This window comes from Eimeria tenella, genomic scaffold (assembly GCF_000499545.2).
Source record: "Eimeria tenella Houghton genomic scaffold, Eth_scaff31, whole genome shotgun sequence".
In the NCBI taxonomy this organism is placed as follows: Eukaryota; Apicomplexa; class Conoidasida; order Eucoccidiorida; family Eimeriidae; genus Eimeria; species Eimeria tenella.
Window position 1 is genome coordinate 69,578 of NW_013542966.1, and position 21,287 is coordinate 90,864.

Below are 21,287 nucleotides of genomic sequence, written 5' to 3' on the forward strand. Positions count from 1 at the left end.
ACAATGCAGACCAGAAATGACTTTCCGGTTCATATAATTCAGAATGTGCAGGCTTGGACGGTAACTGGAAACAAGCATTATTCAAGGGGGCTTAGTTCTCGCGCGATCAGGCCTAGTGTGCTCTGCCCAGCGATTTGGTTTGCTAGAAGGACTGCTTTCGACGGTATGCCCACACAGCGATGGAGAAGCATGCGGCAGAGACAGACATTTTCTTGGAAAACGCATTTGCAGCGGTGTTGTCTGTAGCCTTTTACTATTTTTACGGTTCCTTAGGTGGGAAGCTGTAGGCACGAACCTACGCACCCGGAACAGAAGAGACATGCAGGGGGTCACGCTGGACTCTACGTGCAAGGACTACCCATTTGCTGCAGCGTCACTGGTACCCTCAAGTACTGAGCCTAAAATCAAACTAGTACCCATTCAATACTCATACCTGTTTATCTTAGACAGTGAGTAGGCGTTTGCTGGGCACTTATTTTGGTTACGTAACCTTCCCAGGCTACTGTCACACTCCAGCGTAGCGCTCAGCAGTACATCTGCCTCGGATCCATGACTCTGGATAATCAGCTTGCCAGCCCAAAGCCTCTACGCAGTTCTCTAAAGGTAAAAGCTTTGTAGTTCAGTACTTTGTGGTGGGATGTTTGGTATTAGGAGCTCCCCCCCAGCCAAATAACCACCCTCACACTCTTGGTCACGTGGATCATCGAGTGCCAGGAGCAGCCATGATGTTCACCGTTTCGTTTTAGTCCTATATTGCCATCCAGTGCTCTTTAGCTTTGATCAGCAATAGGTAGGCAGAGCCGATTTCTGCATGTGATAGGTCCATGACAGCGCCGTTATGCATTCTGTGTCGCTGTTCGTCCAAATTGTTTGGTGCTAATAGCTCAAACTCAAAAAAAGGATTTTCAATCCACAGCTCAGGATCCCTGCGATAGTTTAGCATGTGAAAAAGTCGTTGAGTCGTTGCTGTATCAGCAACATTTGAGAGTTCCCCTTCATTTTTTGTATAGTGCCTATTTTTGTTCTCCCCTAAAGCTCAGTAGTTGAGGAATTCCCATGCTGTTTTCACCTGTTCTGAGCGGCGATGCAGCCTTTCTCCCTTGCGTGAAACCTTCTACCTATGTTTGTCAGCTCGGCCGCTTTCCCACCTTTGTAGTGTGTCTGAGAGCATATGCACTTAAGCTCTGTGCCCGATTCGTGTGACCTGATGGCAATCTGCCTATGCTCTGCAGAGCCAAGCGAGATACATTCCATGCAGCAACGACTGACGCCAACTTAGCCTTTGAGCGTTGGCCATATGGCTTCACTGCGAGTCTACAATGTTCCTGTGCCTTCAGTACTTGCAGACATTTACTGCAGTGCTGAACTAGACGCGATTAATCGAATGGTTTTTCGCTGGCGCTAGGCAACGTTGAGACGTTGACGGCCGTCTTGAATGCCTTTTTGTTCGAACTTCAGAGTCACTTTCAGATGTCTATCTGCTATGGAGTACACGTACGCATCGCTTATGTCCTCAAGCTTGCTGTGATCATCTTCTACCAAGGGAGGCTGGAATGTTTAGCTTTGGGCGCTGAAAGCACGTCCATTTTCCTGTTTTAGATGAGGGCAGGACCTAGCAATTGCTTTAGATGAAGAGGGCGCCATATCCAGTGTTCACTGGCCAGCACTTGAGATGATTACTTTCCACTTTACGCTCCAAAGCCCCAGACTGTGCCCATCTTGCCCGATCTCCTCCTCAGCGTCTTAAGGGCGCTCTTTGTCGCGGCTTTCGCTGGGTCGCCATCAACTTCGCCCCTCTGGGCTTTTGTGGGGGGTGCTTCACTACGTCATGCTCAAGTAAGAGTTTCCCGCCTGGTTTTGCTCCTAGGAGTGAGAGCGTCCCAGCTGAGCCCTCACTTAAATTAGCCCCTTTCCTCCAATTTTTTCACTTACAAGACCAACGAGTTGGCACTGGCCCTGCGTACGTTCCTGCAGAATGTGTTTTGAACCGTAAGTCGAAAAACGACGCTGATTTTGCTGCTGCCATTACAGGGCTTGTAAGCACGCTTTTTGCCTTACTGCAGGTCTAGCCGTGAGTACCGCAGCTACACCACCCTTTCTCATGCCGTCCACCATGCATGTGCTTTGACTATCTTCTATTCTTTAGCGGGAGGTATGCATGGGCTGCTAGCGAAAAGCGTGAACTTACCGCCGGGCTAACCAGCTTAGTTTGCAGGACCGCTCCACGACTCACCTAGTAAACGGTGGTGGCACCTTAACAATCACGACGCGCACGATGAAAAAGCACAAAATAGCCATTTAACTAAGGGTAAACCAGTGGCCATAAACTTAGAAGGTACAAGCATGCCCACTGAATCAAAACCCCTACAATGGCTTTCTTCCAAAATTTGCTGGCAGGAGAGCAACTGCCTGTATTCGCCAGCAAACGTCTGAAGGAGGTTGCATAAGCACGAAAAAAAAATCGTCACGGGAAGACACTGCGCAGAGGGAAAAACGGTGTAGTAACTTGGGCCGAAATTTGCAGGGCGGAGGGTGTGAGCTACAGCGAGCGCCTTCCCCAAGGTAACAGTGATGACAAGATCACCAGACAAATATCGCGCTAAGGCCGCTCGCAACTTGCCTACCATGAGTCACAGCTCTTAATTTCCCACGTTCATAGTGAGCAATTCTTTTAAAAATGCTTGTGCGGTGTCCCCCAGACTCTCACCTTCAACAGCACGTTTTCTAACTGCATGCGTCTTCATGTACAGCTCAAAATTAATTTGTAAGCATGGCCCAGCGAAATTGTGGTGATGAAGTCCAGGCGCAATATATCCCAGTGTCTAGCACTTGTTTTTTCTGCTTACTTTAGAAGTCGACTCCTCATACACTGCAGAAAGCTGGCCCTCTTTTCTAGCAAATCCGTTAGTGAAATTTCCCCTTCACAAAGGTGAAGCCACCTCTTTACGTCTACACTGGAACCAATAAAGCAAATATGTCCGAATCTTTCAGTGAGCTGAAGTGGTGCGCGAGACTTCGTGGAGGGGAGACTGACCTGGATGCAGCTGCACACGACCACTCCCTTCCGAATACCCCAACCTTTTGCCAGGTACAAGTTGCTTAGTCCATGCGGAATTGTATGCTTTCTACTTAATTAAGTGCTTTAAGCACTATTTCATTTGGGGGAATTTACGATTTTTATCTCGAAATGAGCAACCTATCAAGCAGGCTCAAGCTCTGCCCGAATAAGGCAAGTGAGATCGCCTTTACTTCCGTGGTATGCGCCTTGACTTGTTGAATTGCAAATTTTGGGGCTCTGAGCTCATTAAATGCGTATAGGAATGTGCTGACTTAAAATGGACAGAAGATAAAGGATCTAACGTGACGGAGTGAGCATAAAAGAAACCTCGTCTCATATCTGTGTGTCTGTGTCATTCTAAAATGCTGGCTAGGACCACAAAGTCTGTAGCAAGCCAGAGCCATGAAAATGAACGTCTCGGTAGATTGACCTACCACGAAGGGATTCTTTTCTTTCTTTTTGTCCCTTTCAAAACCAAAATATACTGTTTCTCCCACTTGGCAGGCTCGAGTCTGCTCGGATGCCTCACGCACCGTGCCCACTAATCTGTAGGAGCGTGACCTGTGGCCCAAATGCTGCTCGACTATCCCATACAACCACCCACTGACAATTCAACCCGCGTGATCTCTTAGCTGAAAGGGTTCTTGACAGTGGCATTTCTGTGCACACACGAACGCAACGTAGTTCGTCACCTTGAGTCAGCCCACCCTCTACACGTTCGCGTAGGACACATTTCGAAGAGTATCTAGCTAGTTAAATGCCCATTGTAAAGTCTGCTCCCAGTTCTCTGAAACTGCGAAACGGCCAATTGCCGGACCCCACTGGGGGACCGCAAGTTTCCTAATCTCTCACCAAACGCTCTGTGTCTCTGCCCAGTTACGCATTCTCATTATGTTTTATCAATATGCTGGTTTAGAATACCCTTACTGCCTTCCGAGCCGCTTGGAGCCCATTGATACACGCTAGACATTGATCGCAGAGACCGCATACTGATTTTGCCAGGCCTATAGTAGGCAAATTTCTATCCCCAGAGTTTCCGAAGAGTCTCGAGGTAAATTACCTCGAGTTAAAACAAATCTTCAAGCGCGATATTTTGCATGGGCCGTTCACGAACCTAGACCACAAAATATGCATCGATCAGTAGTCTTCTACTACTCTTGAACACCTTTGGGTGAGACCGGGGCGGTCACGGGCAGCCAATATGTGTACTACCATACTAGCTAAACACCATTAGCTTTCAGAGAGTGCCCCCTATTTGTATTGGCTATGCTCCTTCGCGAGGTCGCTAAACAGCGCGCTGGACGCCAATCGTGGTAGAGTTCAAAATGCTCACCAATCCTATGGTGATACACTGAACTGTTCCTGTAGAGCAAAGCTTTTGCCTTCATCTATGGAGAAGAGCTATTTAACGCTGGGTCTCAAACGCCCAAAGGTGCTTGCCAGTTTTTTTGTAGCGGCGCAGTTGCACCACAATGTCGGAGAACTCTCCCTCGCTAGGTGGAAAGGCAGGCTAGGAAAGCATTGGGTGGAGCTCCGCTGAGTACTTCCGACATAGGATGATTCCTGGCAGGTGATTCACATCGTATGTGTGTAGCAGTTTTTCGGGACACAAGCATATTCCCTAGAAACTTTTCTTTTGGTTTCTTTTAAAGACTTGCAGTTTTCGTAGCTAAAATACCACGCTTGGAAATAAAAGAGTCTATGTTTTTCATTTAGCATGCTCTTGGTTGAGGGCGATTGCCCCATCAGCAGATTTTATAGATATCAGGTGTAGTGCACAGCGCTCTCTACTACGTTGCTACCTGCCCTGGCTAGCTGCGAATCCAATTGTAGTGCCTTCGCACTACATCGGGCACTGCATGCCCTGCTGCTTATTCCCAAGATAAATTTCCCCCATCCTGTCTCTAAAGGGCCTTAAATATTCAACAAATAAACTGAAGCAGCGGGAAATGCATGCACGTATATGGCAGTTCGCTACTCTGAACGGAAACTCCACATACAAGGAGCGTTGTAGCTATTGATTACTCAGGGCGCTCTGGAGCCTCCCTTCGCCGCTCTTATATTCGCAATGTAAAGCACTGGCCCTCAGTAGCATTGGGTAGGAGCAAAGGCAAGATGCTCAAGGCTCTTTTTGACCAGCTCCTCAGTTTCCCAGAGGGCCGAACCAAACGGCAAATGATTGCTAGGCCCAGTCAGTACATAGGAGAAATGAAGCGAGGGAAGTGTTCAGGGCTATCTTGGGGTTAAATTACAGGCATAATATTCTCCATGGTGTTACACGCCAAGGTCTACGGCGACCGTGGACTTCGAAGGCACCGTTTTCAACACTTTACTGGATGATGGCAACGCGAGACTTCACATGAAGAGTCTCTTACGCTTCACTGGCCGGTATGCTTTTATAGAGGCTCTGGAGAGTATTTCCATTAGGAGCAATAGTGTTTAGAGCCATCAACCATACCCAAGACCAACCTGAGCAGACGAAACAAAAAGGTGACCCTCACATAGCCACTATCAAAGTATATTAGCCATGCTACTTCATAACAAAACAATCTGAATGCGTTGTTAAGTAATCAATCCTCCATTGTTTCATGTGAGACTGCCCACGCAGCGTTTCGTGCGGATGAGGATCGGGGGAGTTGGTGGGGGAAGCGCACCAGCGTCAGTCCTTTCAGGGTCTCTCCCCTCCCCCTCCCTATTGTACTTCCATGCATAACAATGAATTACAAAATCGACTCAAATAACTAACGTATAAGCGTGAAACGCACAACCGCGGCAGGCGACTAGCTCAGCAGCAAGGATGCGCATGCGATATGGCTTCAGCCTCCATAGCCTGCTGCAGAAAAGCAAGCCAAAAAATGGACAGGATCCACCACACCAATCAATGCAGGCCATACAAGCAAGGCGAAGAGACAAACAGCAGCTTCAGATTGTTGTTGCTGCGGTTGACCTGGTGTTGGAGCAGGTGTTGAGGGACTTCTGCGGGTGTTGCTGCTAATGCTTCTCAGGATATCTATGCCATATTTGTGGTACATTATTGTCAGCTAGAGCAACAGGTTGCTGCAGTAGCCCCTTTCAGAAGCGGGCTCCGTGATCAGCGGCTGCTGCACTAGCGCCAGCACCATTGGTACTTAGCTGAGTAGCGGTTTGAAACATTAGCAGCGTATGCAGCGAATGGTTGTTCTATAGACGTAACCCGGGAAAGGGAGCTTTACAGCGTCGTGCTGTTGCTCCACTCCCTGGAAGCGGAGCAGACAAACAGCACCACGGATTTCCCGACCAGCAATCCCAGAACAGAATGTTTTCCAGTGATGTCTTTACTGCAGCAGCCCCATGGGAGGTTCAGATGAAGCGGTCGGACCCAAATGTGCGCCGGAGCCGCCAAGAGGGCAGCAGCAGCGACAACAGCAGGCCTTACGGCACACCAACAGCTCCTCCAGTCCATTCGGTGAGAGCTACAGCTATCCTGTCCCACTACTGAGCCCGCGTACACAGCTGCCTCAGCTGCAGGAAGTTCATAGTAATCGGGAGCGGGTCCAGCAGCAGCACCATCAGGAACAGCTATACGGCACTGTGGAAATTTCTAAGGCGCTGGCAGGGGACGTGCAGCAGCAGCTGCTGTTGCAGAGCAGGCTCCCGCGTCAAGGGAGTTTCACTCCCGCTAATGTGACGTCCATCAGCTGCGCACTGGAGGAAAAGCAATCGGCCCTTTGGCTTTCTGCTGCAGCCCCTTCTGCAGCGCCATCGGGTACCCCCAAGCATGCAGGTACGGCAGTGAGAGACGCAGTGGCACCAGCAAAACCAGCATCAGGGCAGACAGCAAAAGAATCGTCAGTGCTAGCATACTATGAGAATACTGTTCCGGATAGATGCCGCCTGGCTGCAGATCGCTTCTTGGTGGCGGGTGCAGCAGCAACAGCAGATGAATTGCGCAGCTCAGACAGCCCTGCCTCTACTCCAAAGACGCCTTCAGGGCAGCTGCAGCATGCCACAGAAACGGGTACTGCTGCGGAGGCAACAGCGGCAACAACTGCAACGGACACAGAGGGACCTTCGATGGCAACTGTTTCCACACAAGTCCGCGAACAACCTGTAACTGGAGCATCACAAGGGCAGCGAGAGCCGCCACTTCCCGTTACTGACGCTTCTGCCGCAGAGTGGAAGACTCCCGTCCGCATGTTCATGCAAACACTGCAAAAACAGGCGACGTATCCGCAGCATCTACAGCAGCTGTCCCAGTTGCAGCAGCCTCTGTGCCGTCCCTCCTTGCCAGTTCCAGCAGCCCCACCCCCACAAATATGCCTCATTGGGCCCCGGCTACTAGCTATGAGAAGCCCCTGGGGCCTCTCTACATCTGCAGTGTTGCAGCGCAACGGCATTAATGAGTTGCTGTTGTATCTGTCCGTGCTGCAGTCGCTGCTTTTGCCTGCCAGGTGGGGAGGGCTTATGCCTTTGGGCGCTGCAGATTGCCTTGCTGGCGCTGCTGCTCTCCCAGCAGCTGCGGCAGCAGCTGCTGCCGTAGAGGGTCTGGCACGGGCTGCTGCAGCAGCAGAAGCTTCTTTTTCATCGTTGCCCTCACAGTTGCCGCAGCAGCTTCTGCTTTCGCTCCCACGCCGTTTTTTGCAGCAAGTGCCAACGGCAACAGACGGCTCGTCGGGGCTTACGCAGCTCAATGGGTTGTATAGGCACCTTCGCACCACCATACAAAAGCAGCAGCAACAAGGTCCCATCTGGGGGGAAGAGTGCTCGCTCGTGGCACAGGCAGCAGCAGCAGCAACAGCTGCTGCTGAGAGTGCTGCAGAGTTGGGGCTTGAGGGAGAAGATGCTGCAGCGTGGCCTGCGGTCGCCGCAGCCATTGCTGCCGTTGAGGCAACGGCAGCAGCCGCTGCTGCTGCTGCGTCGGCTGCTGCTGCTCCTGCTCTGCTTGTGAGTGCCGCTACTGCAGCGAAGGAGCATGGGAGCCCAGCCACAGGAGGTGAGGCTGCAGCAGGGGTACCGGGAGCAGCAGTCACAGCTGGAGGAGCTGTCACAGTGGTTGCCGGCGAGGGTAACAGCTTTGACTCGAAGCGCCGTGAGTCGCTGAGGCAGCTTGGCCGCCTCTTGACTAGTCCGCCCGTTATTGTAATCTTCGATATATACTCAAGAGGTGGTAACCGTCGCACATACAGCAGCATCAGCACTGCCAGTAGAAGTGCTGGCAGCAGCAAGCTACAAAGCTCATGCCCCACCGGTGACCTACCGCGCACGAGGCAAAGTAGCCCCATAGCTAGCAGTAACAGAAGCAGCGTCAGCAGCAGCTTGACGGCGGAGTTTGGGGAAGCATTCGGCTGGCAGATCCTAGAATTCAGCTTAACAGAAGTCGGGGCACCGCCGTTGCAGGTGCTCGTAGACTTTTGTTCTTCTCTTCGCTTCTGGCTGCAGCTGGACAGACACCTCAACCTGGCGCTTGTGAACGTCCACCCTAAGAGTGGCTGTGGTGCCTTGTTGCTACTTGCATGCGCTGCAATGGCGTGCAGTAGCAGCACAGGAACAACCGGTTGGGGAACCCAGCACCAGCTGCTGAAGATGCTTGGCAATGCGTCAGTAGCTGCTCAAGAGTGCGCGTATCCTGCTGACAACTTAAGGGTTGGAAGCTGCGGCAGCGCGAGCAGCAGCAACCCAAACAGCAACAACGGCAGCAGCTACCAGAGGGGTGGTGGGGTGCTGCACTGGAAATCAGCAGATCGGTGGCCTCCTTCTTGTCTGCGTTATTTGTCATACTTTGAAACTCTCCTTCGACAGCATTCCGTGGGTCTACTTTCACTATTGCCGGTGCAAAACTGTGTAGAAAGTAAAGTGGATTATTAATCAGATAGCCGGAAGTTTCAATGATAATTAATTTCCACGATATGGCGGGCTCTGTGTACAATTTTGTGGAGTGAGGCTGAGTCTCTATGCCGAATGAGGAGCACTGGCCGCGTGGGTACTGTTTCTGTCTGTATTTCCCTCACTTCTCTACTTGTATTTCTTCTTGGCAACAGCTGATTGCGCTTCTGCTGCTCATGTGTTTTTTGTGTGCGTTGCTGCAGGGACGTGCCACCCGAGACGAACCGGCCGCGCGTAGGCTACCTGCGTCGGGTGTGGAGGCTCGTGCAGTGCGCCTAAAAAATTTGCTGATTGATCACTTCGCTGCGCCTGCTGCACTTATTGCCGTCGAAGTGTATGAACTGGCGACGTGTTGCTGCTGCTGCAGCGGTTGTTGCAAGAAAGATGACACTGCTGGACCATCTGGTGTTCTTATGCGGCACCTAGCTAAGACACCAAAAACAGCATCAGGCGCATCCAGTAACCCCTTGCCGCTTGTCTATCCACCACGGCAGCTCTGTAGTAGCAATACCGGTAGCAGTGGCACTGAGTCAGAGGAGTTCGTTTCCCCACAACGGGCGCATCCTCTTCCCAGTGCACGAACTCAGCAACAGCGTAGTGAGCAACAGCAGCAGGAGAACGATGGAGGCGGACGGTCACAGCGAAAAGGCCTTGCTGGTTACTTGTTGAAGCAACGCACAACCGGGAGATCGCAACAACAGTACGTTCCTTTTCAACGGCTGTATTCCGGATGGTTGTGCGGCTAGGAGCTTAGGCAGATATGCTGTCGGCGCTGCTTTTTATTCTGTTGCTCATCTGCAGGCCAGAGGGACCCAAAAATGAAGAGGCGCAGAGCCACCCCTACCTACGGGCTCTGCGGCAGCAGGCGAGGCTCCTGACTGACTGCAGTGTTTCTGCTGCAGCAGCGGCTGCAGTAATCGAGGCCGCATCCAGTCCTGACGATGTTCCTCTGCTGCTTGACCCTGGAGGCCCCCTCGGCCACTTAGGAGCTTGCTGCGATGCATATGTGTCTTTACCGGTGTCTGCTCCGTGCCTTAACAGCAGCAACGTTTGCAGCTGTCCTCCTGTTACTTCTACAAGCCATATTCCGTGGAATAGGTCATCATCAGCAGCAGCGGCAGCAGCCGTCGCTGGCTCTATGGATGGCTGCCCGCTTGAGGGTAGCAGTCGAACAGAAGGGTCTTCTGTGGCAGACTGGCTGGGATCTCCAAACGCAGGAGAGGCAGCAGAATTTTCAAGTGAAGGGGAGGCGCCTTTGACCGCGGAGGAGTTGCTTGCAGCGGTGCAGCATCGCCAACAGCAGCAGCATCTGCAACAGAGGCGGCTGCAGCAACAGCATCAGCGGGAGCTGCACTCGCACTTTGCTCTGCAAGCCTGCGCGCATGACTACCAGCTGATGGCTGCAGACGTGCTTCCTGTGAGCCCCAATGGTAGCTGGATCGGCAGCAGCAGCCCAAGTAGCGACGGCATTCGTCTGTGCAACGAAAAGCAATGCTGCGACTTTAATTGCCACGACCGCCTCGTTCAGGCAGCTTCCTTTTGGGCCGAGTGTGCAACAAAGCATGGCTTACCTTGCTGTTGGAGAGGCAGTTGCATTCGCAGCACTAAGACTTGATGCTACTAGCAGTAGCAGCAGGGGCAGAAAGAAAATGTCTTGTATACACGATACGCGTAGCTGCTACTGTTCTTGCTCAGGATGGATCAGCATCGGCAGTCTTCGACTTCGCACATGCGCGAGATGGGAGTGCCCGTCAACTCGTCCTGTCCGGTGACGTGCTGATTGCCATTCGGCAACTTGCCCCAAAACATCACCTCCGAGGAGAGACACTGCAGGCTGAAACTGGAGATCCTGAGGGGCAGCGGAAGATGCACCCTCACGGCAGGCATTATCAGCAGCAGCACCAACAGCAACAAATATACGCGTTGTACGCTCTGCACACAGGTGAGAATTTGGCATACTGCCACGCCGTCTAGATGCTGCTAGAGGCTGAGTATACGTGTTTTGGTCTCAGGGGGATTGAGCGGCTCACAGAGCATACTGTGGCATCAGGTCCTTGCACTGATACTTATGCTGCTTTTGCTGCCGCAGGTTTTCTGTCGCTGGATCAATCCGTGGTGGAACTATCTGCACAAGATTTGGATTCTCCAGCCCCTTTACCACAACGTCTTCGGGTTTCTCTTATTTTTGAGCACATGGAGGACGCTCACAAATGCGGAAGCACCTGCAACAGCCCGGTCAACAGCAGTAGTAGCTGCAGAGGCAGCAACAGTCTCAACAGCGCGTGCCGTGACAGTAACTGTTTTTCAGGAAGCACTTATTGTCCACCACCAAGCCACTTTGGCGGAACAGCAAGCGCTTCCGAGCGTTCTCTGTGTGCTGCTGGTGTAGGGGACATCCCGTCTGTTAAGAATCTCCCAGGCAATATGTGCAGCGGCAACAGCAGCAGCAACGTATTTAGCCCTTCTGGCAAGTCACCCCCAAGCAAATCGATCGTTAGTGGGATTGTGTCCACTTTGTTGCGGTGGCAGCAGCCGCGGGAGAACGCTTTGAGTGGTTCTGACTCGCAAAATCAGCATCAGTTGTCTCAACAGCAGGAGTTCCGAGCATCTCGCCGCTTCAGTACATGCAGCAGCGTGAGTATCACAGAGGGAGCACAGCTGGCTTCTTCTGAGGCAGCAGCAGCGGCTGGAGCAGCATCCGCACCAGCCTCAGGAGAAACAGCAGTTACGTCTCAACGCCACCTTCACATCACCAAGCGGCCCACAGCAAGTCGCAGAGATTTCGTCGCCCGACACCGTCTCCAGCTGGATCCCGTAAGGTCACTTGCTTGCTGCTTTGGTGCTTGTGTGCGTTTGTCTCGACTCATCTCGTGGTCGAAACTGGCAGTCTTGCTATCTGACCCGTCCTGCAGCGCTTGTGGAACTAAGCAGCTGCGGCGTTGCCGCGCAGGTGATTGCTAGCCCGTACGCTTGCTCATGCTTTTGGCTTGCTGCAGCGGCTGCTGCAGATGCTGGTGGAGGCGTCTGGATGCAGCAGTGACAGCTGTGCTGTTGCCCTGAAACTCTGCAGCAATGAATTCTCTATGGCACTGAGCCTCCTGTCGTACTCCTTTGCAGCCGCTGGCTCGGGAGCGTCTGCTGCACTGCATGCAACCCGCATGTTGCAGCACGCTCTTCCCCCACCATGGCTGCAACAACAAAACCTTCTTCACAGGCAGGTGTCACAATATTTGCAGTTGCGTCGCCAGGAGCAGAAACAGCGGAAGCAGGAGCTGCTCCGGATTGAGTCTGCCTCGTCACTGACTATCAGCGAGTCAGGACGTTCGCAAGAGCAGCAGAAAGAGCAGCAGCGGCCGCAGACGCCGTGCGCGGCAGCTGTAACAAAAGGAGGGGAGGACTTAGAGGGGAACTGTAGAACAGGAGCTTCAGTTGGCTCCACTGCTACTGCTGCTGCATCAACAGTCGCGCAGCAGCAGTGGGTGATGCATCGCCAACAATCAATGCAGCAACAGCAGCAAGTTCCTGCTCCGAGGCCCAGCCGAATCGCTCCCGTCCCGCTGCGGCCTGGCCAGAACCGACGGCTCATAAGTGTCGCCTCCCCTACAGCAGCATGTGTTGCTGTTGCTACAGCGCAACAGCAGAGCTTTAACAGGGCAAAGCCTTCAGTTTCGCGGATTTTTCCGGGTGCGCCAGTGTGCAGCCGAAGCGTTGTGCCTCTTCTTGTATCCTCAAGTTCAGAAGACCCTCCAAGCTCAACCCCGATGGCTGCGGTGCTGGATTTGGGACCAGCCGCTCAGGAAAACCCAAGGGATTCTCAAAAGCAGCATGTTGAAGAAGAGTGCGTGCAACAGCGGCAGATATATGAAGAAATGCCTACCGTCCACGACGATCTACCTGTGCCGTCTACAGCTAAAAATGTTGAGACAGCATTGCCATTAGCAACAGCAGCGGCAGTGCAAACTACAGCTGCTAGCTTGCACATAGCTTCTGGTGTGAAGGCGGCTGGACCTCAGGGTGGTTGGGTTGAGGCAAAAGCTGACACTTTAGTTTTTCCCAGTGTCTTGCACTCACTGAATCATCCCATTTCACCACCTGCTCCGGTGTTGGCTGCTGCTGCTGCTCCTGGTATCAGTCCTTCTGTGGTTGATGCTCCGCCGGATACTTCTTTTGGTCCACCAGGAGCCCTTACCGCTGCTGGTGCCTCCCTACACAAAGAAGCCGAAGTAGCTGCTGTTGGTGCTCCTGGTGACTTGGTTGTGATTGGAGCGTCAGCGGGGCTTAATTGCGAGTCAGAAAGCGGTGTTTCTACTGCAACGCTTGCTGTCACGGCTCGTCCTAGTGCAGATCAGAATGTTGCGAATCATGATTCAGGAACTCCTATACCTTGCTCAAAAGTTGTTTCTACTTGCACAGTGCTGGTTGCTGGTTTCGCTCCAGAGCGGCAATTAGGCGCTGCTTTTGCGGAGACGGGCGGTGCATGCAGCGGATCCACTGTGCAGCTCCAGTCCGGTATCAATGTGGCAAATACGTCTTGTGAACAATTGGAGTTGCTACAGCAGCAGCAGCACAACAGCTCTGAACCAGGACCAATACAGGAAAAGCCGAAGACGGAGTCTCGTGATGTAAAGGCTGCGGTGTCCGTGGAGCCAGTTGAAAGAGCAGCAGGGGCTGCGTTAGCAGGAGCTGCGGTAGGACAACCTACAGCAGTTGTACCGGCAGCAGCAGCATCTGCTTTTTCAGGAACAAGACTACCAAGCGGTCAGGTACTTGCTTTGCGCCTTCCTGACGGGAGACTGCTACATGTGTCTCTTCCCCCGGATGCAGCCTTAGATGCTGCATGTGGAGCAGCCGGGGCCGTTTCGCCCGCCGCAGCCACAGGGCATTTAACAGCTGAGGCAGCAACCACCGCAGCAACTATCATTGCAGTTACGGTTGCGCCGTCCCCAGCAGCCTCAAAGGGGTTGCTGAAGGCCAAGCCACCGGGACCTCCACCCAAAGGCATTCGTCCCTCGCCAAAGTCTGCGCCTAAGGCGGAAATGGGAACAGAAGCAGCGAGATCAAGAGAGCCAGCTCAAGCAGCAGGAGCAGACAAAGCTGTGCCTCCTGCGCCAAAAGCCAAGGCACCGGGGAAGCCACCGGCAGGTCGGCCACCTCCTTCAACTCGGACAGGACCGGCTGGAGCACCAGCATCAGCAAGTGCAGGGGCCGATGCCCCAGGCCTCCCCACATCATCAATTACGACGAAGGCTCCGGGGCCTCCACCAAAGGGTCCTCCAGCTGGCAGGAGGCCTCCGCCACCCAAGGCTGCAGCAGCAGCAATGCAGAAGAAGGCAGCGGCAGAAGCGGCTCTACCTTTAGGTCGCAGGATACATTGGAAGGCTCTTCCGGGCGACAAAATTCACGTAAGCTTTGTATGAGCCGCTGCTGCTACAGGCTGCTGAGGAGGTGTGCAGCAGTGGCAGCTGCAGTAAATGAAGCGCATGTATTCCTCGCAATTTTCCCTACTTCTGCAGCTGCTTTTGGACTCAGTTTGTGCTTGCAAGGCAGTTGCATTCAAGGCAGCCAGCTGCGAGCTCAGGTTGGCTGCATCTAATGTCTGTTTTTAGGGCACTGTTTTCAGCGAGATGCCGGCCTTAGGCCCATTAGGACCCTCGGCCTTGGTCGACGGCGCAGCCCTTAGCCGCCTATTCTCTCGCACACAGCCAGCAGCAGCAGCTGCAGCACCAACCAGAAGAGGCACAAAGAAGCCAGAAGTGCAGCAGATAAAAATCATATCGAGCAAGCGCGCCCAAAATGTTGCAATAGTTCTGGCGAGGCTATCTCTCACAACCAAGGTATTCTGGATGCTGATGTCGTAGCGTTCCTGTACACGTGGTCAGTGTTTCTGACATTGCTGTGCAGCAACTGCTGCTGTTCTTTGCTTGTCCTGAGATTCGGGAAACAATAGTAACCCTCACGGCGGCCTGTTTCGCGGTTGCTGTTCCTGCTGCTCGCAGGAAGCAGCAGCACGGCTGGAGAAGCTTGACAGCAGCGGCCTGTCTCTAGAGCTCCTGGACCGGCTCGAGCAGGTGTGCCCCCTGCCGGAAGAAATGGAAGGCTTTCGGTCGTATCTAGAGCATGGGGACCAGCAGCAGAAGGGGCAACAGGAGTACAGTGAGAAGGTGCCAGAAGATGAAGCAGCAGACACAGCAACTTCCTACCCATTACGCGATGTGGAAGCAGCAATGCTTCCCCTGGTACGACTTGCCGCTGTCTCTTCAAGGATTCGGATTGTACGCTTTGATATATTGGCGCCCAAGACTATCAAAGAGTTGGATGATGCTCTTGATCTCGTGGATAGTGCTGCCGAACAGGTTTGTCCTGAAGGCCTGGCGCTGCCGTTACAGGGGGTGACGTTGGTCTTGGTGATGCCGTCCGTTGTTCAGCAGTCTTCTTTTCGCTAGCTTTTGATTTCCTGTAGCTCAAGTAGTATGGAGTTTCTTTTCGCCCTCTTCTTTATTTGAATCTCATGTTGTTGGTCTGCTTATGTTTGGTCTCCCTGCTGTACTTAGGGCCGAAACAGCCGCAAGTTTCGCGTGCTGCTGCAGGCAGTATTGCAGTGGGGCAACTACGTGAATCATGGAGTGCGGCTAGCCGCTGCTGTTGACGGAGGGAAACATAAGGGAGCAGCGGGGGAAAATGACTTAGAAGCAGCAGCAGCGGCTTCTATGGAGTGCCTACCCACCCGGGGTTTTGCGCTCACCTCGCTTCTGAAGCTAATGGAGTTTCGCAGCACCGTCGATACTCGCCTCAGCTCACTGCATTACATCCTTGTCAACCTGGTGCGCATATGGCTCGGTGATTTATGTGCACAAGGAACAATTAGTGCCAATTAGTGCTACGAAGTACTGCTGATGGCATGCCACGGCGCCATAGCAGACTGGCATTTCTCGCCAACGAGACTCCAGCACTTTATGCCGATGGTCCAGTCATACGGAGTGCGAGTCCCTCGCCCGCCGTCAACAAGATTTTTCAACGTGGAATGGCATTATTCTCATGTTATTTTTTTCCGGTGCTTTTGGATGCTGCTTGCAGATGGCGTCGCTGCCAGATTTAAAGCTGGAAGAACTCCCTCAAGAGATGCCGCTGGTAGAAGAGGCAGCGAGGCTGTCAGATGAGGCGCTGGATGCTGCAGCAGCTCTTCTTTACAGGGAAACACAATTTTTATTACAGCAAATACAGCAGGCCAGGCCTCACGGGGTTCCCTGGGGGCCCTCAGAACTCGAAAGGCTCCGCCGTCTGCACGGTGAAGCTGCCCTTGGCTTGGAGCGCATTCGGCAGCGATATGCAGCGAGCAAAGAAACGGTAACAGAGCTTGCCCGATTTTATGGGGAGGAGCCGCAGCGTCCAAGTGCAGCAGCAGCAGCAGCAGCTGCTGCTGTAACAGCGGCGACGGGGGGAGGCTGGGGGGGCATCATGCAGGCTGCTCCTTTTTCGACTTTGGCTGCCATCCTGGTGACGTTTAAGCAAACACTTAAGGACATTCAGCAGCATCCCAAACGCTATGCTGTACTACTTGCAACTAACAGCGGCAACAATAGTAGCAGCAGCGGCGGCAGCAACAGCAGGAGCTTAAGGGAAACAGCCGCTACTGCGGCTGCTAGCTTAACAGCAAATGATTCATCGGCTCTTGTTAATGCTTGTGGAGATGACGGAACGCGCAAAATAGAAACTGCGGTCGCAGCTTCAGCAGCAAAAGCAGGAGGCAACTCTCCGCTGCAGGCTCCCTTGGCACGGAAATGCAGCGGCCCTGCCACTGCGGCATGCGGAACACCCAAAGCTGTACGAAAACAAGGCATGTCGTGTTTCTCTTCTACTATTCAGAGGGACCCGCATTTCCGTGAGTGTCAGCTTAACACACGGCTTTAAGTCACAGCCGAAAACTGCAGAGCTCGAAATGAAATCTTTAATCCTATGCACACAGAACTGTAATTTCCTTAGACAGAGACGGTAGCGTCATCTTCTCGGTTGGGGGTTAGTGTGTGGCTGCTCGTCATTAACTGGCGAAATTAGTCCTGTGTCCGAACTGCCGTTTTTGTTGCTGTAGCGAATACAATACGTGATTTAGGAACTCTTCCGCTTGCACTACATATTTTCCTCTGTTTCACGCGCCCTCTTTTCGTGGCCGTGTTGTGTTGCTGCTGTAGCGAGAAGAAGCGCAAGCTGCTCCTCGCTAGAGACTTTCCAGCGCACAGGACAGAAGCAGCAGCAGCCAGAGCGGCAAGTACAGAAGCAGCAGAGAGACCAACTGGCAGTCCCAGGAGACCGTAGCGTCATTCAGCAAGCCCACCAGCACGAAATGCCTGTAATAGTGCGGCTTCCAGACAGTGCTCCGCCAAATGGATGCCGAGAAGCTCTAGGCACAAGAGCAAACAGTTCTAACGGCATTCAGGGAACGGACGTCAAACGTCGAGCGCTGACAGGGAGTTCAAAGCTGACCGAGAGGAGCAACCGGGCGTCGCTGCATGTACTTTTGGATGAGCCATCTTTTCCTGCCCTGGACCTAGCAGCTTCTATTAATAAGGCCCTGTTTGTTCAAGAACTTCATACGGAGGAAGAAGAGAGAGCTACAGAGCCAGCAGCAGCTGCTGCAGATGCAGCAGTGAACGAGGAACCTGCTAATTTGGTTAAGGACTCCCCGCAGGTGTCTAACGAACCACAGTCGCCTTCATGTTCTCCGGGTATTCGCTTACCTTTGGAGCAACCAAAGAAAGACTCCCAGAGCCAGCAGATGGGGACGCAATTCGTAGTAGGTGGGCGATTTTTTCCTCCGCGTGTGGTGCCCAGGCAGTTGCAGCAGTCGCAGCGTCAACAGGAACAGCAGCCTCGTGAACATTTGCCGGCAACCGCTCCACATATGCGTCGCCCAGTCCTGAGACCTCGGCTGCCGCCGCCTGCTGTGGTGCCGGGGAGGCACTCTGCACGTTTTCAATGTGCAGCTTTGGGAATATTGAAGGGGACTGGAAAGGAGCAAGAACAGGGTAAAGAGGCGGAAGAACAACAGCAAAAGCACCAACCGCAGTAGGAGTAGTCTTTTGTTGGCACAAACACCTGAGGGGCACTTTAAATCTCGAGGTGGTCCTTTTTAGGCTTTTCAACATAGAGGAGAGACATAATCTGGCCCTGCGTGCTCAGGGAAATCAGAAAAGGGGCAAGATTCATTTCAGACCTTGCCTGGCAGTCACGCCGAGCTTAAGGCCCTTTCTTTTATTTATTTGTTTTCCTTACTTTGGATATCTGAGTTTATTTTGCAGATCACAAAGTGATATTATTTGCCGTGTAGAGAAACACTGCACGTGGTCAAAGGGGGCTCCACGGCAGGCGTGTCCGCATTCTAATTCCGGTGCTCCACGTTTTGTATGGAGTAACTAGCCCATACCGCTTCCGAAAACGCGCATATTTGATGTGCGAGGCTGGTAGCAACGAAACGTACAGAGTGTCTCCCGCGTTTTTGTAAGAAAGTGCAGGAGTCAAGGAGGGGCCGAACTGTTCCGTGCCTGCCGTTCCTCGAATCTCAGGGAAGTACTTACAGCGTAGTTTATGAGATATTCTCACTCATTAGTGCCTCAATAAATCAAATTTCAGTGTCAGGTTCTTCGCCGATGGGCTGTCTTGCCAAGGGAAAGGCTTTACGGGCCACCAGCAGCCCCGTAGTCAGCTCCAGCGACCCTCTACTTCCAACTTTCCGTTGGCATCTTCCTACACTCCTTATCCTGTCCCGTTTGGGCTTGCTAATGCTCTATTGAATAAAAGTGAGCAGGAAGTGAATGAATCAAATAAGCGCTCCAAGGGTTGAAGTGGGTGAGCCTCCGCGGTGTCTTTGCTACTGGAAGGGACAAGGTCCTCCGTGGTCTGCCTGTACCGGCCCAGTGTTGCGCAGCCGCACACGAGGCCCCGCTGTTTAATTCAAAACACTTACAATGTTAACTTTCTACATTTATTTTGGATATAGGTCATTTACATGAGAAGCCCTCCCACAGCTGAGAAGTCCCTACCGAACGATTGCCGCCGTAGTCTGCGGCCGACTTGCCGCAAAATGACGCGTCTGACCAGTGCGTGCAGCCTTCCCTTCAAGTCTCCCAGCAAACCCCAATGCCAAAAAACATTTTGCTTTTATTGAAAGCCTAACATATAAGCAGGCAAATCTTTGCCCGCAGACATTTGGCTAGGGTCCCTCTTCGTCCAAGCGGAATGGGCGAGCACTTTGGCCCTCAGCATAAATCAACAGCAGCACCACGCCTGGGAACACAACGCTTATTCTCCTGAGTTGTTCATGAATGCAGTACTTTATAGGATGCTGCTATGTTTCAATGGATGTGTAATGGGCTAAACAGACTTTTTGTAGGATGCTCTGGAGCTTTGCTGCAGTTTTGCCGGTTGTCCTGGTGCTACACATTACCTGGGAAGCCATTCCTTGCTTGGCTAATCAACAGATAGGTAGGAAAATGGAAGAGAGTAGCTCTCAACTGCTAAGTGTTGTCACAGAGGAGGTCAGTAAAAATCGGATTACAGGTTTCTCCTAATCCTGTGGGTGCATGCAAAGTGCTTGATGCGTCATGTACATCTAATGAACAGCCCAATAGATCCGCTACCTTTTGGTACAGTTTGTGTGCTGCAGCTGTGCATGACTTCGGTGCCACGAGCGTCGAAATCTCTCGCGTTTCTCAAAGTGCGCTCGCAGCTCGTAGGTCTCAGCCCCTCTCTGAGTCCTTGAAATGCCTGTTGGCGACGAATGGAGGTCCTTTTCTCATTCGCCCTATGGCCATTTTTATGAGTGCTAGTATAGGTGCTAACTGGATCTTCTCTTTATGCAGCACGGCCTCTCGAGGTGCAACCCGCCACTCAAGGCTCTCTGGTTTCAGCTGGCGCCTCCTTCCATTTGCAAGAAGGCAAGCAAAGGCCTACGAATGTTCCTGTCCAAGTTACGTGGATTTACACACCTGCTAGACTTCTTTGAGCTGGTGAAACACTGGAAATTGGCCTGCCAAAGGATGGCTATACGCCCACTTTACTCATTACTGTGCACATTTCCGTGTTTCTACAGATGCTCGTCTTTTGAGAGTAGTAGAAGTGGAGACACAGCAATCCCATGTTGGGGCGCTTCAAGACCCTGCTGGCCACTGTAGCGGACCAGAAGCATCTTTGACCCACTTCTGCATCACACTGAGAGAGTATGCAGCGGCGACTCTCACTGCACAACAGCTAGGTGAGCACAGGTGATGCAAGGTAGACTTAAACACATCTATAGTGGATGTTTTTGCTCAAGCTTTCGAAGGCTCTTATCATGATGCAGAGCTGTGTGCTGAGGGTGAGCAGAAGGCGCTGAGTTTGTCCACAAGTCACTTAAGGAGCGAAAGGCAGAAGCGAAAGAGCTCAAGAGGATGTCCAAGGCCAAGGGAAAAATGGGTGCAAAAGCAAAGGCAGGCAGGAAACAGACCGATGGAAACAGCAGTGAGCGTCTTTGCGTGTGCTGTGCGTTACTCGTACCACTCTTCTTCGAGCAATTCTTCAGTATGATTCTGTCTCCGCAGCTCGACAAAATAGCTTAATGCTCCATAGCTAGTGTCCTTAGATCTAGCCTATACAAAGGAATGAGTCGAGAGGTTTAGTTCCATTTTACGTCGAAGACTTTAAACGAAACAATTATTGCTGCAGTGTGTTTGTTCTTCAGGAAAGTTTCCTGGCCGAAAGAAAAGTAAATCAAAGAAAGAAAAAAAAGGAAACCAGACAGATGCGCCCAGCATGGTGCAGCTGCCCTCTCTGGGTGATCAGGCGGCTCGCCAACAAGAGCTTGCGAAGAGCTACGCCGAGCAAGTCCAACGTGCAAGAGACACTGCAGGAGGGTCCAGTGAGCCTGCTACTCTTTCTGTGGTTGCGAAACGTTCAAATCAAAGTAGCTTGCAGCTTTAATTTTGAACTGCAAGCTTGTATTTTTCTTTGATTGTTACGACTGCGCTGAAGGTGGCTTGGCGGGGGTGACTACAGCAGCAATGAAAATATTTGATGGTAAGTGCTCGTCTTCGAAGTGCAGCGCAGCACTAGCCAAGGTAGCATGCAGCAAAACCGGAGTCCAGGAGCTTTCTGACTAGAATGACAGCGATACTGAGCGTATGCTCTGAGGGACTGATATGTAAGGCGTGAGGCGTGCTTTCTTTCCGCTGTTGCTGTGCTTGTTCAGCGGCCCTCTACCTTCAGGCTGGAAGTAAGCGTGACGATCAGATTTATTATTTTGGGTGCACCTTACGTTGCTAGAACTTTTTCAAGTCAAATGTTTTTGGTAATGCTTCGGAATCGAGTATGCACTTGCACATTGCTGATCCTTGCATCC

The 21,287-nt window shown here is 52.3% G+C and overlaps 2 protein-coding genes across 2 annotated transcripts; both read left to right on the forward strand.

Moving 5' to 3' along the window:
- Nucleotides 1-6,388: 6,388 nt before the first annotated feature.
- Nucleotides 6,389-17,984, forward strand: ETH_00015295 (Formin 2B, related; the record flags this gene model as incomplete). Its single annotated transcript, XM_013376023.1, has 11 exons — nt 6,389-8,842; nt 9,124-9,620; nt 9,722-10,337; nt 10,616-10,862; nt 11,010-11,734; nt 11,917-14,322; nt 14,527-14,754; nt 14,917-15,273; nt 15,472-15,741; nt 15,995-16,799; nt 17,107-17,984. The coding sequence occupies 11 exons, from the start codon at nt 6,389-6,391 to the stop codon at nt 17,982-17,984; spliced, it is 9,483 nt and encodes a 3,160-aa protein (XP_013231477.1).
- Nucleotides 17,985-20,340: 2,356 nt separating this feature from the next.
- ETH_00015300 (uncharacterized protein) lies at nt 20,341-21,048 on the forward strand (the record flags this gene model as incomplete). The annotated part of the gene is made up of 3 exons (XM_013376024.1): nt 20,341-20,410; nt 20,631-20,807; nt 20,921-21,048. 3 exons carry the CDS (start codon nt 20,341-20,343, stop codon nt 21,046-21,048), a joined length of 375 nt encoding a protein of 124 aa, XP_013231478.1.
- Between the last annotated feature and the right edge of the window lie 239 nt (nt 21,049-21,287).